The sequence below is a fragment of the Schistocerca piceifrons genome, chromosome 2 (assembly GCF_021461385.2).
Source record: "Schistocerca piceifrons isolate TAMUIC-IGC-003096 chromosome 2, iqSchPice1.1, whole genome shotgun sequence".
Taxonomy (NCBI): Eukaryota; Metazoa; Arthropoda; class Insecta; order Orthoptera; family Acrididae; genus Schistocerca; species Schistocerca piceifrons.
In genome coordinates this window covers 737406131-737422298 of record NC_060139.1, presented here as the reverse complement: position 1 = coordinate 737422298, position 16168 = coordinate 737406131, and the positions used below count along the sequence as shown (strand labels likewise).

Sequence of the window (16168 nt, the reverse complement as noted above, 5' to 3'; positions counted from 1 at the left end):
ACGGGTGGGCTGTTTAATCCCGTGTCGGCAGTAATGACACCCACGTTCAAAACTGTAATCTTCGCACTTCGTTTGCTTTTGGTGATGTTCATTTTGTAATTAGCGTTCCCTACCTCAATCGGTAAAAACCGAAACCTTATAGTATCCCTTTTTGTTCGTGTGTCTGTCTGTTTCTCTCTACGTCCGTCTGTTAAGAAACCTTTTTCTGAGGAGGTCTATGGCCGCTTGCTGTGTAGAAAGCTTAATACTATACGCAAATACAATAAAAAAATATGGCCATTTACATCACGTATTTTGTTATCTGCCCACTATCGATATCGCTAGCAGACAAAAATCGGCAAAAGTTCGATTCCAGAGATGGATGAACTATCTATAAAGGTAATTAATTCTCGGTGCGCAAATGCTACTTCCACGTGTCCAGATTTTCTCCCTTCAAGACACTATCAATTCTGCTCCAGTGCTCTTTTAACTCTAACTCTTTTGTTCTGAAAGAAATCCATTCTCATCGGCAAACCTCGAAATACTATTTCTGCTCCCTGAACTTAAATTCTGTTTCGTAATTTCTCGTTGGTTCTCTTTACGTTTGTCCAGTGTACAGACTGAATATCATCGGGGACTGACCGTGGTGTTACGATATTCGTGCCACCTAGAACGGGTGAAGTTCTGCCTGTTTAAACAATTAGGAAACAGTATGAAAATTTGGAATAAACGAAATGTATTTAAAAGTGGTTTGAAGACCCATCGTCTAGAATTTAAAGAGTTTCCATGTGATGAGAACGAGAGTCTAGTGAACGAGAGTCTAGTGAATCAAATTGAGCATTACCAACCTTTGTATGTAGGCACATTTAGATTTAGTGCGTGAGAGGCCGGTGGTGCGCGGGTGGGGGAGCACCACTCGTATGTTTGTGCGGATGCTCGTTGAGCCGTGTCGGGGGGAGCGGGGCCCGTGGGAGAGTAGAGCGGCGGGCGGAGAGGGCTGCCGCGGGAGAGAGCTTGGGTCCGCAGTCGCCGCCGCACGCCCCTGCCTGCAGCACAGCACAGCACAGCACAGCAGCGCTCCTACACCACCAGCACAGGGCAGCCCGGCTCCTAGGCTCAGCTCAGCACGGCACACGGTGAGTGGCCCCATCCCTTCTCGCTTACTGACTCTTGGGCCTCACAGGACACCTTCTCAACGTTGAAATACTCAATCTGAGATCTCGGTGTGCCGATATAGGCGTTGGCTGACATGTCGTTTCACTGCCATCAATCGAACTGACAACTCGTCAACTGAATTGACAGAGCTACGGTCAATAGGTGCATTTCGGCAATCGTGTTGACGAACTGCGCGGCAATATCCTCGTATTATAGGTTCTCGAAATTCCAGCTGCCTCAGTCGTGGATTTTCTGTCTTTTTTTTCAGAATCGGCTGGATTCTCTTCATCAGGAGCATGTTGTTGTTGTTGCTGTCTTCAGTCCTGAGACAGGTTTGATGAAGCTCTCTATGCTACTCTATCCTGTGCAAGCTTCTTCATCTCTCAGTACCTACTGCAACCTACATCCTTCTGAATCTGCTTGGTGTATTCATCTCTTGTTCTTCCTCTACGATTTTTACCCTCCACGCTGCCCTCCAATACTAAATTTGTGATCCCTTGATGCCTCAGAACATGTCCTACCAACCGATGCCTTCTCCTAGTCAAGTTGTGCCACAAACTTCTCCCCAATCCTATTCAACACCTCCTCATTAGTTATGTGATCTACCCATCTAATCTTCAGCATTCTTCTGTAGCACCACATTTCGAAAGCTTCTATTCTCTTCTTGACCAAACTATTTATCGTCCATGTTTCACTTCCATACATGGCTACACTCCATACAAATACTTCCAGAAACGACTTCCTGACATTTAAATCTATATTCGATGTTAACAAATTTCTCTTCTTGAGAAACGCTTTCCTTCCCATTGCCAGTCTACATTTTATATCCTCTCTACTTCGACAATCATCAGTTATTTTCCTCCCCTAATAGCAAAACTCCTTTACTACTTTAAGTGTCTCATTTCCTAACCTAATTCCCTCAGCATCACCCGACTTAATTCGACTACATTCCATTATCCTCGTTTTGCTTTTGTTGCTGTTCATCTTATATCCTCCTTTCAAGACACTGTCCATTCCGATCAACTGCTCTTCCAACTCCTTTGCTGTCTCTGACAGAATTACAATGTCATCGGCGAACCTCAAAGTTTTTATTTCTTCTTCATGGATTTTAATACCTACTCCGAATTTTTCTTTTGTTTCCTTCACTGCTTGCTCAATATACAGATTGAATAACATCGGGGAGAGGCTACAACCCTGTCTCACTCCCTTCCCAACCACTGCTTCCCTTTCATGCCCCTCGACTCTTATAACTGCCATTTGGTTTCTATACAAATTGTAAATAGCCTTTCGCTCCCTATATTTTACCCCTACCAACTTCACAATTTGAAAGAGAGTATTCCAGTCAACATTGTCAAAAGCTTTCTCTAAGTCTACAAATGCTAGAAACGTAGGTTTGCCTTTCCTTAATCTATCTTCTAAGATAAGTCGTAGGGTCAGTATTGCCTCAAGTGTTCCAACATTTCTTCGGAATCCAAACTGATCTTCCCCAAGGTCGGCTTCTACGCGTTTTTCCATACGTCTGTAAAGAATTCGCTTTAGTATTTTGCAGCCGTGAGTTATGAAACTGATAGTTCGTTAATTTTCACATCTGTCAACACATGCTTTCTTTGGGATTGTAATTATTATGTTTTTCTTGAAGTCTGAGGGTATTTCGCCTGTCTCATACATCTTTTCACCACATGGTAGAGTTTTGTCAGGACTGGCTCTCCCAAGGCCGTCAGTAGTTCTAATGGAATGTTGTCTACTCCCAGGGCCTTGTTTCGACTCAGGTCTTTCAGTGCTCTGTCAAACTCTTCACGCAGTATCATGTCTCCCATTTCATCTTCATCTACATCCTCTTCCATTTCCATAATACTGTCCTCAAGTACATCGCCCTTGTATAGACCCTCTATATACTCCTTCCACCTTTCTGCTTTTCCTTTTTTGCTTAGAACTGGGTTTCCATCTGAGCTCTTGATATTCATACAAGTGGTTCTCTTTTCTCCAAAGGTCTCTTTAATTTTCCTTTAGGCAGTATCTATCTTACCCCTAGTGAGATAAGCCTCTACACCCTTACATTTATCCTCTAGCCATCCCTGCTGATCCATTTAGCACTTCCTGTCGATATCATTTTTGAGACGTTTGTATTCCTTTTTGCCTGCTTCATTTATTGAATTTTTATATTTTCTCCTTTCATCAATTAAATTGTATATTTCTTCTGTTACCCAAGGATTTCTACTAGCCCTCGTCTTTTTACCTACTTGATCCTCTGCTGCCTTCACTATTTCGTTCCTCAAAGCTACCCATTCTTCTTCTACTGTATTTCTTTCACCCATTCCTGCCATTTGTTCCCTTACGCTCTCCCTGAAACTCGGTACAACCTCTGGTTTAGTCAGTTTATCCAGGTCCCATCTTCTTAAATTCCCACCTTTTTGCAGTTTCTTCAGTTTTAATCTACAATTCATAACCAATAGATTGTGGTCAGAGTCCACATCTGCCCCTGGAAATGTCTTGCAATGTAAAACCTGGTTCCTAAATCTCTGTCTTACCAATAAATCTCTGTCTTATCAATAAGGAGCATAGCTGTTAGCAATTTTCGCTCGTAATGAAGAATGGAGTTAGTCATCGACACATGCAGTCTAATACTCACGAGAAGCAGGGATCCAATTTTCAGTAAATATTCACTACAGAACGAGAAGCAGGGAAGCAGGGATCAGATTTTCAATAAATATTCACTGCAGGATTACTACAATGGAGTCCGCTCCATTACCTAGGTCGTCAAGGCGTCTGACAGACATGCAGTGGGCCCTGGTTCGATTCCCGGACGGACTGGAGATTTTCTCCGCTATGGGACTGGGTATTGTGTTATCTTCACCATTATTTCGTCCTCATCAACATGCAAGTCATCCACTGCACATTTACATTTACATTTATACTCCGCAAGCCACCCAACGGTGTGTGGCGGAGGGCACTTTACGTGCCACTGTCATTACCTCCCTTTCCTGTTCCAGTCGCGTATGGTTCGCGGGAAGAACGACTGCCGGAAACCCTCCGTGCGCCCTCCAATCTCTCTAATTTTACATTCGTGATCTCCTCGGGAGGTATAAGTAGGGGGAAGCAATATATTCTATACCTCATCCAGAAACGCACCCTCTCGAAACCTGGACAGCAAGCTACACCGCGATGCAGAGCGCCTCTCTTGCAGGGTCTGCCACTTGAGTTTGCTAAACATCTCCGTAACGCTATCACGCTTACCAAATAACCCTGTGACGAAACGCGCCGCTCTTCTTTGGATCTTCTCTATCTCCTTTGTCAACCCGATCCGGTACGGATCCCACACTGATGAGCAATACGAACGAGTGTTTTGTAAGCCACCTCCTTTGTCGATAGACTACATTTTCTGAGGACTCTCCCAATGAATATCAACCTAGTACCCGCCTTACCAGCAATTAATTTTATATGATCATTCTCCTTCAAATCGTTCCGTACGCATACTCCGAGATATTTTACAGGAGTATCTGCTACCAGTGTTTGTCCCGCTGTCATATAATCATACAATAAGGGATCCTTCTTTCTTTGTCTTCGCAATACATTGCATTTGTCTATGTTAAGGGTCAGTTACCACTCACTGCGCCAAGTACCTATCCGCTGCAGATCTTCCTGCATTTCGCTACAATTTTCTAATGCTGCAACTTCTCTGTATACTACAGCATCACCAACGAAAAGCCGCATGGAACTTCCGACACTATCTACTACTTGTAGTGTCAACTGAAAGGACTGGCAGTTCGGTGGCCGAACGCCTCAGGTGGGACTCCCGGCCATCAAAGCCGTACGATCATTTCATTTCTCTACGAGGGAGGCTTTTTAAATTGTCGTGAACGGTGGCAGCAGTAAAGTCATCTCCTACCGAATTATGGGGCCGTCTATTTAGGACAGTCCAATAGAGCTGGTAGTGCCCCGATTCGTCTACTCTTACTCTGGGTAAAATGAAATCTGTCCTTGTTTTACACTGCCAGTATCCTGTCGTAGGACAGACACTAATTTTGAGCTGCTCAAACAGTGTATGTTCTACCAGGCACACCATCTCTTATTAGGTAACTGCATTATTAGGCACAGCAAACACCTCAGTTACAAATCGTGTTGGTGTTTTGGTTCCTTCGATTTACCCTTTCAGTGCTATCTGTTAATTGCTTTATTCATTACCGCTGGGAGTTTTCCAAGGTTTTCCTTTGCCAAATGAGTTAAACCACTTTCCTTCAATTTACTGTCTACACATACTGCTTTTATTGTTTACTCCTTCACTTTTGCAAACGCCATAACCTTATCTGAAAGTACTTGGTCTCGATAAACAGGCAACTTGTAAACACGGAGATGACTACACTGCGCCATCCCACACCCTTCGAGCACTTCTCTCTATAAGCAATTAGTTTCCTCTCGTTTCCCTGAGTTCTTCATTCCAGGCAGTGACTTTTGTAAAAATATGTTACCTCATGACTAAATAATTTTTCAAGCGACATGGAAACTGCAAACGGGAAAAGTTTAATTTCAATTCTTTTCGGATGTTAAGACAGTCTTACAGTGTTCAGATAAGTGAGTGCGTACGGTAGTACTCCAAACTACCACCATTAGTCTGCCTATCGTGCATAATCAACAATGTGTCTTCATACTCGTAATAAGAAATTCGTGCCCAGTAACACTTTCTTCGCCAATACTATTTTTTCTGCCTGTTTGTGAGAACAGTTATCGAGCGTCACGTGTGCTCTATATTGTGGCCGAAGACTGTGATGAGTACTTTCGCACTATGATGCTGTCCACATGCTTTGTAAGGGAGTGTTACATCGAGTTCGACGCACAGTCCGCTCCTCTTGTAGACCATTAAGGTGTTTGTGGAACTCAAAGTCTCCCTATGGAGCATATGTTTGGCAGTTATCCTAAGAAAGGACACACATTCTGGTGACGAACAGCTTCATCTTGCGGGCCGTGACCAAGCACCAGGATTACAGTGGGCTGGCTCTATGTTCACAGTCATCCCGCAAGCAAGTGCTACTGATTTTGGATACGGAGACAGAAAACTAACAATAACGCCGTTAGAAACAGTATCATCGAACAGTTGCTTATCACTTTGATTCGTGTTATTTAACTAAGGCTGCTCAGATTTCTAGTGCATCGAAGTATTAGACGAACTTTCTTGAATTACTTTGTCGAAAATTAATCAAATGCTGCTGTCTAGGCTGAACTGGTATGACGTACAGACTATAAACAGACTTTAGGATTGGTAAGTCGGTTAACAAAACCTAAACATTAAAGGTGGACGTTTAATCTAGTGAATTAATTTGGAATTCGCCGTCGATCTTTCCACGACAAACATATTGGGACTAACGCTTTGCATGTACACTCCTGGAAATGGAAAAAAGAACACATTGACACAGGTGTGTCAGACCCACCATACTTGCTACGGACACTGCGAGAGGGCTGTACAAGCAATGATCACACGCACGGCACAGTGGACACACCAGGAACCGCGGTGTTGGCCGTCGAATGGCGCTAGCTGCGCAGCATTTGTGCACCGCCGCCGTCAGTGTCAGCCAGTTTGCCGTGGCATACGGAGCTCCATCGCAGTCTTTAACACTGGTAGCATGCTGCGACAGCGTGGACGTGAACCGTATGTGCAGTTGACGGACTTTGAGCGAGGGCGTATAGTAGGCATGCGGGAGGCCGGGTGGACGTACCGCCGAATTGCTCAACACGTGGGTCGTGAGGTCTCCACAGTACATCGATGTTGTCGCCAGTGGTCGGCGGAAGGTGCACGTGCCCGTCGACCTGGGACCGGACCTCAGCGACGCACGGATGCACGCCAAGACCGTAGGATCCTACGCAGTGCCGTAGGGGACCGCACCGCCACTTCCCAGCAAATTAGGGACACCGTTGCTCCTGGGGTATCGGCGAGGACCATTCGCAACCGTCTCCATGAAGCTGGGCTACGGTCCCGCACACCGTTAGGCCGTCTTCCGCTCACGCCCCAACATCGTGCAGCCCGCCTCCAGTGGTGTCGCGACAGGCGTGAATGGAGGGACGAATGGAGACGTGTCGTCTTCAGCGATGAGAGTCGCTTCTGCCTTGGTGCCAATGATGGTCGTATGCGTGTTTGGCGCCGTGCATGTGAGCGCCAGAATCAGGACTGCATACGACCGAGGCACACAGGGCCAACACCCGGCATCATGGTGTGGGGAGCGATCTCCTACACTGGCCGTACACCACTGGTGATCGTCGAGGGGACACTGAATAGTGCACGGTACATCCAAACCGTCATCGAACCCATCGTTCTACCATTCCTAGACCGGCAAGGGAACTTGCTGTTCCAACAGGACAATGCACGTCCGCATGTATCCCGTGCCACCCAACGTGCTCTAGAAGGTGTAAGTCAACTACCCTGGCCAGCAAGATCTCCGGATCTGTCCCCCATTGAGCATGTTTGGGACTGGATGAAGCGTCGTCTCACGCGGTCTGCACGTCCAGCACGAACGCTGGTCCAACTGAGGCGCCAGGTGGAAATGGCATGGCAAGCCGTTCCACATGACTACATCCAGCATCTCTACGATCGTCTCCATGGGAGAATAGCAGCCTGCATTGCTGCGAAAGGTGGATATACACTGTACTAGTGCCGACATTGTGCATGCTCTGTTGCCTGTGTCTATGTGCCTGTGGTTCTGTCAGTGTGATCATGTGATGTATCTGACCCCAGGAATGTGTCAATAAAGTTTCCCCTTCCTGGGACAATGAATTCACGGTGTTCTTATTTCAATTTCCAGGAGTGTAGTTTGTACTAGAGTAAAGCTGCACATATGTGTCATACCGACCTTCCGTATACTGTTACGCCTCTCAGAGAGCGGCAGCGCTGCAGCCTAGCGGCTTTCTCCCGGTGAAATAAGATGCGCAGCACAAAGTGCCGGCTTCCGCTGTGGAGCGGTGCTTTCTCTTCTTCGCGAAGCCGTACTGTTCGCGGCGCTCTTAATGACTTAGCTGTTTCAGCAAAGACGCAGACAGCACCTCGGTACCTAGTGTATAAACGTCGCAACAGCTTTCACTATGAAACAGTTTCCATTCCGACTGAATCTGTGGTCACTGATATTGTGGGCGGTTCCTGATCGTTTTTGTTAGGTATTCTTGTATTTCTGGATCTAAAAACCATGCTCATGGACATAAAGCGTTCTAACTGTGATAGGACCACTATTGTTTTCTATATACACTGAAGGAAAAAAGTCGTGACACCAAGAAATTATTAATATAGAGTAATGAAATTTCTGGAATGCATTTGCCTAGGTAACATATTTAAATGATTAACATTGCAAGTTCACAGGTTAATGGTAGCGAAAGATAAGCCATTGCAAATGATGAAATGCTGGCATATTAATAACCAGTGTAACTGCTAGAATATTGAATACAAGCCTGCAAATGTGCTTGCATTATGGTGTTAAAGTTCCGGATGTTGGTATGTGTGAAGCAGTTCCATGCCTGTTGCGCTTGGTCGATCAGTGTTGGAACGGTTAATGCCGTTTGTGGGTAATGCTGGAGTTGTCCGATTATGTCCCATATGTGCTCGCTTGGAGACAGATCTGATGAGCGAGCAGGCCAAAGCTTCATGTCGACACGCAATAGAGCATGTTGGGTTAAAACAGCGGTATGTGAGCGAACGTTATTCTGGTGGAAAACACCCTTAGGAATTCTGTTCATGAATGACACCACAACAAGCTGAATCACCAGACTGACGTACAAATTTGCAGTCGGGCTGCGTAGGATAACCAGGATGCACAGCATAACCACGACAGTGCTCTTGCTGGCATACGAAATAGCCCTCCCGGTCATTACTCAAGTATGTCTAGCAGACAGGTAGGTTCGTTGCGGACCTCCAACTGGCCTCCTTCTAACCAACACACCACCATCACTAGCACCGAAGCAGAACGAATTTTCATCAGAAAACACAACAGAGCTCCACTCTGCCCTCACTTGACACCACTTAAGCTGTAAATGACAATGGTTTCGGGTCAGAAGTGTGAACGTTAGGAAGTGTCTGGCTGGGAGCTACCTCTGAAGTGACCGATTTGTAAGAGTTCGTTGTGTCACTGTGGTACCAACTGCTGCTCAGATTGCTGCAGCAGATGCAGTACGGTGCGCCAGGGCCATACGCCAATCACGGCGGTCTTTCCTCACGGTAGCGCCACATAGCCGTCCGAAACTCGGTCTTCTTGAGACGGTACATTATCGTGACCACCTCTGCCAGCTGTCATGTACAGTGGCTACATTACTGCCAAGGATTTATGGAGTATCGCAGAAGGAACATCCAGCTTCTCGATCCCTGTTACACGAACTCGTTCAAACTTGGTGAGGTGTTGATAACGGCCCCTTTATAGTCTTAAAGGCATCCTTAAACTAACATCAACTCACGACGTCCAATCTCAAAGATAAGTATCGCTCACGACTGTCACAGCGGGTATTTAAAGCGAACCTGACTTGCATCCTCATAGTGGTGCTGTTGGCACCACTTTTGCGAGACTGGCGCGAAATTTGAATATACATCATGCTTCAAATGTAGAAACATGCCTACCAACTTTCGTATGTCCTTCTTAGTGTCGCGATTTCTTTCTCCTTGTGTGTAAATAAATGATCTGGCGGACAGAGTGGCCAGCAGTCTGACGTTTTTTGCTGATGGCGTTGTGGAGTACGGGAAGGTGTCGAAGACGACTGATTGTAGTATGACACTAGATGGCTTATACAAAATTTCCCGTTGGCGTGATGGATGTCAGCTGGCTCTCAATGTTGAAAAATGTAAGTTAATGCGGATGAGTGGAAAAAATAAATCGATATTGTTTTCATAAGTCGCTAGTAGTGTCTTGGCTAGCAAAGTGACGCCGTTTAAAGATTTGGCCGTAACGTAGCAAAGCGATATGAAATGGAACGAGCATGTGAGGTTTGTGGTAGGAAAAGCGAATTGTCGACTTCGGTTTATTAGGGGAATTTTAGGAAAGTGTGGTTTGTCTGGAAAGGAGACCGCACATAGGATGCTTGTGTGACCTGTTTTTGGGTGCTACTTGAGTGTTTGGGATCCACTCCAGGTCGGGTCAAAGGAAAATATCGAAGCAGTTCAGAGGCGCGCTGCTAGCTTTCTTACCGGTACGTTCGGAACACACGCAAGTCTTACATGGATACTTTGGGAACTCAAATGGAATCTCTGGAAGGAAGGCAACGTTCTTTTCGAAGAGTGGTATTAAAAAAGTTTAGGCAACGGCATTTGAAGCCGAATGCAAAGCGATTTTGCTGCAACGACCACACTTTGCGCGTAAGGACCACCAAGATAAGATACGGGAAACTAGGGCTCATACGGAGACATACAGATTGTCGTTTTTCCCTCGTTCTGTTTGCGAGTGGAACCGGAAGTGAGATGACTAGAGGTGATACAGGGTACCCTCTGGCACACACAGTGCGGTGGCTTGCGGATTATGTATGTAGATATAGATGTAGAAATTTATTGTGACCAATATTAGCGCGTTTCTGCCTTATCAGAGAAAATTAGTCTTTCGAGCAATCATTTGTGGTAATAGTTTGGTGCTTTGTTAACAGCTTCATTGCCAACGTGTAGTGGTATATTGACTCTTTGCTGAGTAAACAGTGGCCGTATCCAGCAAGAATCAGATTGCTAAATACTCACATAAAGGTAAATTGAACGTGAATAAAACCACAAACAACTGCCGATTGATGATTTATTCGCACGACCGTTTTCGATGCGTTGAAATGGCGTCTTCTCGCGATATTACGTAGAGAGGAAAGCTTCATTGTAATCTATAAATTTAAAAAGTCAAGGACAGCCAATAAAAATAAACGTAAATGAAAAGTTCTTGCAGTAATGTCACACGGACACGCCCACAGCGTTCGTAGTCACAGAATCCAATCCTATGAAGTGGGGAAGTACTCAACAAATAATAACCGGCAGAGCATTAGGACGAAGAGTGCAGGGTATGAGGCACTATGGCAAAACGACTACTAACTAAATATAAGAAATATGGTTACAACGTATTTCAAAAGCATAAATTAAGATACCAGCAGTAGGTCGTCTGTTTGAGAAACGTAACCCATTAACAAGCCCGTTACTACAGATAGAAACAGGAGGTAAGAAGTTATGCAACATTAAAAATGGGGAAGCTAGAAGTTAACTAAACTGGTGGGCACACATGTACTTCCATGTGCAAATTGAATGCAGACGAAAAACTGGTAGTATTAAAAAACCTTATAAGGTTATAAACCTTATGTAAACTTTCACCAGTAACAAACCAGTGGGAACCGAGAATCAACATATCAGATTGTAGGAGATTCCATTAATAATGACAGGCCTACGAGACCAGAAGAATAGTTTAATAAGCCACATAATACACGGAGGCGCCAAAGAAACTGGTAGAGACAAGCGTATTCAAATACAAAGATATGTAAACACAGTCCAAAAGAAGTACTAACATTGTGCTACGAGTTAGGCATTTCCAGTGAGCTAGAAGTACCTGAAAAATGGACTGAAACTTGACAAACTGGGGCTGACTGGATTCTCGGTTGATTGAAGAAACAGAAAGATTTGTCAATCAGGAGTCCTGAAGCTACCAGGTTAGCCTGAGCTTCTATCTTCAATAAACGGAACGCTGGCGCCTTTCTCGATAACTTGGCTACTATAATGAAATCATACAACTTTGAAACAAAACATGTTTGAAACGTGGGCGAGCTGGAATCACAACAGCCCAAAAGCCAAATCGAGTTCTGTCACAAAAAGGTTTCAAGAATCATATCTGGAAAACGTGGTAGCCTAGTACTTTAGCTGCTGCTGTTTCTGCTATTGAGAACTCCGTTCCACCATTCTTCATTTTTACCCGCGTGCACTTCAAAGAACATTTTATTCGTGGTGGGCCAGTGGGAAGAACATTTCTGCGAAGTTTTGAAATTCTTAGTTGCTAACGCAGAGTGCTCTATACATATTCTGAGTCTTCTTTTACTTGATAAACATAGTTCTCATATGTCTCAACTATGCGACAGATAGCAGCGTTTTTTTATTGTCATTTCCTCCTCACTTTTCCCACCGATTGCAAACATCATATCGGACAGTATACGGAGCACTGAAGAAGTTCGTGACTACTGCAAGTGATTTGTGAGTGTTAAATCACTCGTTTTCCACGATAACAGTATACGAAATTCCAGTAATAGTTACTTCTACATAATCTCTTGCGCTTAGGTGATCAAATAACCAAGCAGGATTGAAGACTTGTCATTTGGCTCTTCAATAGATATGTTTTTGGCGATTAGGAAATTGCCCCTAGTTTCGTGAAACATAGACCAAATCCTGACAGGACTCATCCTCTAAGTGGTGACACGACAGAAGAAGGAGAGAATCAAATTGAAATATTGGAGGTCTCCACGAACCAAATTAATGACACAGCAAAATGAGTTCCAGCCTTCTTGCAGTTGCTTCGAGAATGTTCAGTCTAGAAATACTATTGTTCCCTAAGCAAAAACAACATCCGAAAGAGATACTTGGTTGAGCCCGTGGATACTTCTGTGAAAGAAGAACCCAGAAGGAAAAAAGAGCAAAATTACATGGATGTCAAGAAGCGCCTTTTCCCAGCTTAAAAAAATAAAATTAAAAAGCAGGAACAACAAAAGAAAGTTCAAAGCAGTGACAGTGAAGATGATGATTGTTTTTGTACTGTATGTCTTGATTCATTACCAATAACCGATCACAGGAAATGCGGGTACAACGTGCACAGTGCAAGAAATAACAACGACCCCAATTCTGGGGACGATAGTCACAAAGCCGGCCGGAGTGGCCAAGCGGTTCTAGGCGCTACATTCTGGAACCGCGCGACCGCTACGGTCGCAGGTTCGAATCCTGCCTCGGGCATGGATGTGTGTGATGTCCTTAGGTTAGTTAGGTGTAAGTAGTTCTGAGTTCTAGGCGACTGATGACCTCAGAGTCATTTGATAGTCACAAACATCACATAATATAGTAGAAAAAGCAATGCAAATTTTATCACTTCAATTATGAAGCCATAAATTATTTTTACAAACATTCTGAAAAATATAGACTACAAGCTGGTTAAATAAAAGTGCCAATGTTTATGATGGTGACGCCATAAAAAAATTTAAATAAATGTGACTACCATATCCGATCTCCCCTATATACATTGCACCATGAGAAACCTGATTCATCGAAAAGGATTCATGAAAATGAAAAGAACTTGTTACCACTGTCTAGGTTCATGACAAAATACGAATGATTAGAATAAATAAAACCAACGTGATCTCATTGCTGGCTGACCAGATCGCAGCCATGTTCCTTGTTCGAGCCGTCAGATGAAGGTACAAGCGAGCTGTGCAGTGATACTTAGGGTTCATCAAATGTTTATTGCAGTCTGGCGCGCCTGTGACTCCAGTACAATTGAAGGCGACTTTGCGTACACGTGGTAGCAACCCAGTTCACAGCGAACGGCTTTGGACCGTCTACCTGTATATCAAGGCTTAACAGCTAGCGGCTGATTTTGAACGTGAGCACTCGCACCAGCTCACACTCTTGCTCGCGAGCAGAGCACTTGCTGCGTACCGGGGAGTGAGGGCAATGAACGCGCATCACGTGGTCGCGACAACGCGGTGGAAACGCCAACTGTTGAAGAGGGGAGACTCAGTTTTGACACTGGTGTCCTCTAATAGCAAGAATGGGGAGCCAGCCTTGCGAAACACCTACAATGTTTTCGCAGAATCCGCTGTGCGACGAATCTTACAGTTTAACACAAAAAGACGATGTTCATTATATCATAAGACACTGAATACCTTCAGGAAGTTCAGTTTATGGTTCAAATGGCTCTGAGCACTATGGGACTTAACTTCTGAGGTCTTCAGTCCCCTAGAATTTAGAACTACTTAAACCTAACCAACCTAAGGACATCACATACATCCATGCCCGAGACAGGATTCGAACCTGCCGCCGTAGCGGTCGCGCGGTTCCAGACTGTAGCGCCTAGCCGGCCGGAGTGGCCGAGCGGTTCTAGGCGCTACATTCTGGAACCGCGCGACCGCTACGGTCGCAGGTTCGAATCCTGCCTCGGGCATGAATGTGTATGATGCCCTTAGGTTAGTTAGGTTTAAGTAGTTCTGAGTTCTAGGGGACTGATGACCTCAGAAGTTGAGTCCCATAGTGCTCAGAGCCATTGTAGCGCCTAGAACCGCTCGGCCACCCCGGCCGGTGAAGTTCAGTGTACAAAGGCACTACGTATCTTACCACATCAAAGAATGCGGAAAATGAAAATGTGATGAACTTGAACGCGGACAATAAGTTTTAAAACTTAAAAGGAAGCTCTCTTAAAAGTAGGAAGTAGAGGAAGAAAAATCAAGGGAGTGTGCCCTTCGGATGATCAACAAAACTGTACTACTTTTAGCAAAGTACTTGTGCCCTTTCACGGATAGTGATTTAATAAAAGAGTACTTGGTAGTTGGTACTGGACATTTATGTCCACTTGAGGTAGGACGGTTTCACGTGGTGGTTTGAGCAAACACGACAACCATACATTTCTCGCAGACGACGTGCAGAGCCAGCTTGCTGAATCTTTATAAAGTTTTTGATGCATATTCATTAGCATTAGCATATCAGGGATGTGACGTTCTTGGCAGCATTAGAGCAAGTGTCGAAAATGTGGGTTCGTCGTGAAATTTGTTATTTTATATGTCTACAAATGGAGCGTCAGTCATGTTCGGAAATTAATCAGGAGTCGAAGCGCTGCTGAATGGGAAAAAGAAAATGCTTCCAGCGCCCAAACTATCTTGACCTATAGCCTGAGGTGACATATGCTGTGCGACAGCAAACACAACAGTTTAGATTTATCCAAGCCTTGAAGAATTCGTTCTGCTACTACGCTGTACAGTCACATTAATCTGAGCATCTGCAAAAAGCCTGAGTAACCACGTTTTGGAGAGCAGTCTTCGGTATGACGTGCCCAGAGTCATTGAGATTCTGGAAGGTACTGTCAGAGATATGGAGCTATGTCAACTCCTGTACCGTGGCCACCTGCCCTAGGTTTGTCTGTTAAGGTTCAATAACGCGATCAGCTCGATCGATTTGGTTGCGCAGATTCTCGATTCAGTTAAAATCCGGAGAGTTTGGTGGCAAGAAGAGTACGGTAAACTCATCCCGGTGCTTGTCAAATCACGAACGTCCACTGCGAACTGTACGACATGTCGCATTATCCTGCTAATAGATGCAATCCTGCAGAAGAAAACCTAACTGCATGTGAGGGTAGGCATGGTGCATACCTGCGTTGATCCATTGTGACTTCCAGAATGACGTGATCACCCAGGGAATGCCACTAGAACATTTCTCAGTCTATAAAGTTTCCTCCTCCCGCCTCGACCCTTCGGACAGTTGTTGCAGACGTCATCTGAAATCTGAAAAGGTCACCTGTCGCCACTCAGTGGTCGTCCCGTGTATTGGCGAGCACATTCCAGCGTTCGTCGCCGATGAACGGCACTCAACATGAGTGCGCCAACCAGGCGCCTGCTGTGGAGGTCCATACGCAGCAACATTCGCTTAATGACCTTTCAAGAGGTGCTGTTGGAAGCCTCTTGGTTCATCTGGACTGACAGTTGCTCAGTAGTTGTACGTCTTTCGTCCGCACACCGTCATTCATCCGTCACCTATGGCCCGTGGTGCACCACATCTGTCTCCGCGTCGGTTATGGATATGAGATAAATCTCTCCATTTCCGCAACATGATGACAACTGTGATGTTTTGCGCCACTGCTAGTGATGCCACCTGCCGTTGGACCGTGTATCTTGCTCGTTAACTAAAATGTGTGTCAAGGATGTTAGTTGTCGTGCTCGAGATGAACTTTCTCACGGACTCATATTATTGATGTATCTTACTGAAAAACTGCGTAGTTCAGGAAATGCTTCCAGATCAACTTCTCATTTTCTCCATTGTTTAACGGAAAAGCGGAAATGCAATTGTCGTGTTGGTCGCTTGACATCAACAGTTGTG

General features: G+C 44.9%; 2 protein-coding genes across 2 annotated transcripts in view; one reads left to right on the top strand and one right to left on the bottom strand.

Annotated features, from left to right (window-relative positions):
- Nucleotides 1-1129, bottom strand: part of LOC124775808 — a 155108-nt gene extending 153979 nt beyond the window's left edge. Inside the window, exon 1 of the mRNA XM_047250639.1 lies at nt 824-1129. Within this exon, the coding sequence (XP_047106595.1) occupies nt 824-1129 (306 nt within the window). The remainder of the gene's footprint in view (nt 1-823) is intronic.
- Nucleotides 1002-16168, top strand: part of LOC124777418 (circadian clock-controlled protein daywake) — a 92723-nt gene continuing 77556 nt past the window's right edge. Inside the window, exon 1 of the mRNA XM_047252814.1 lies at nt 1002-1115. The gene's annotated coding sequence lies outside the window, so the exon portion shown is untranslated. The remainder of the gene's footprint in view (nt 1116-16168) is intronic.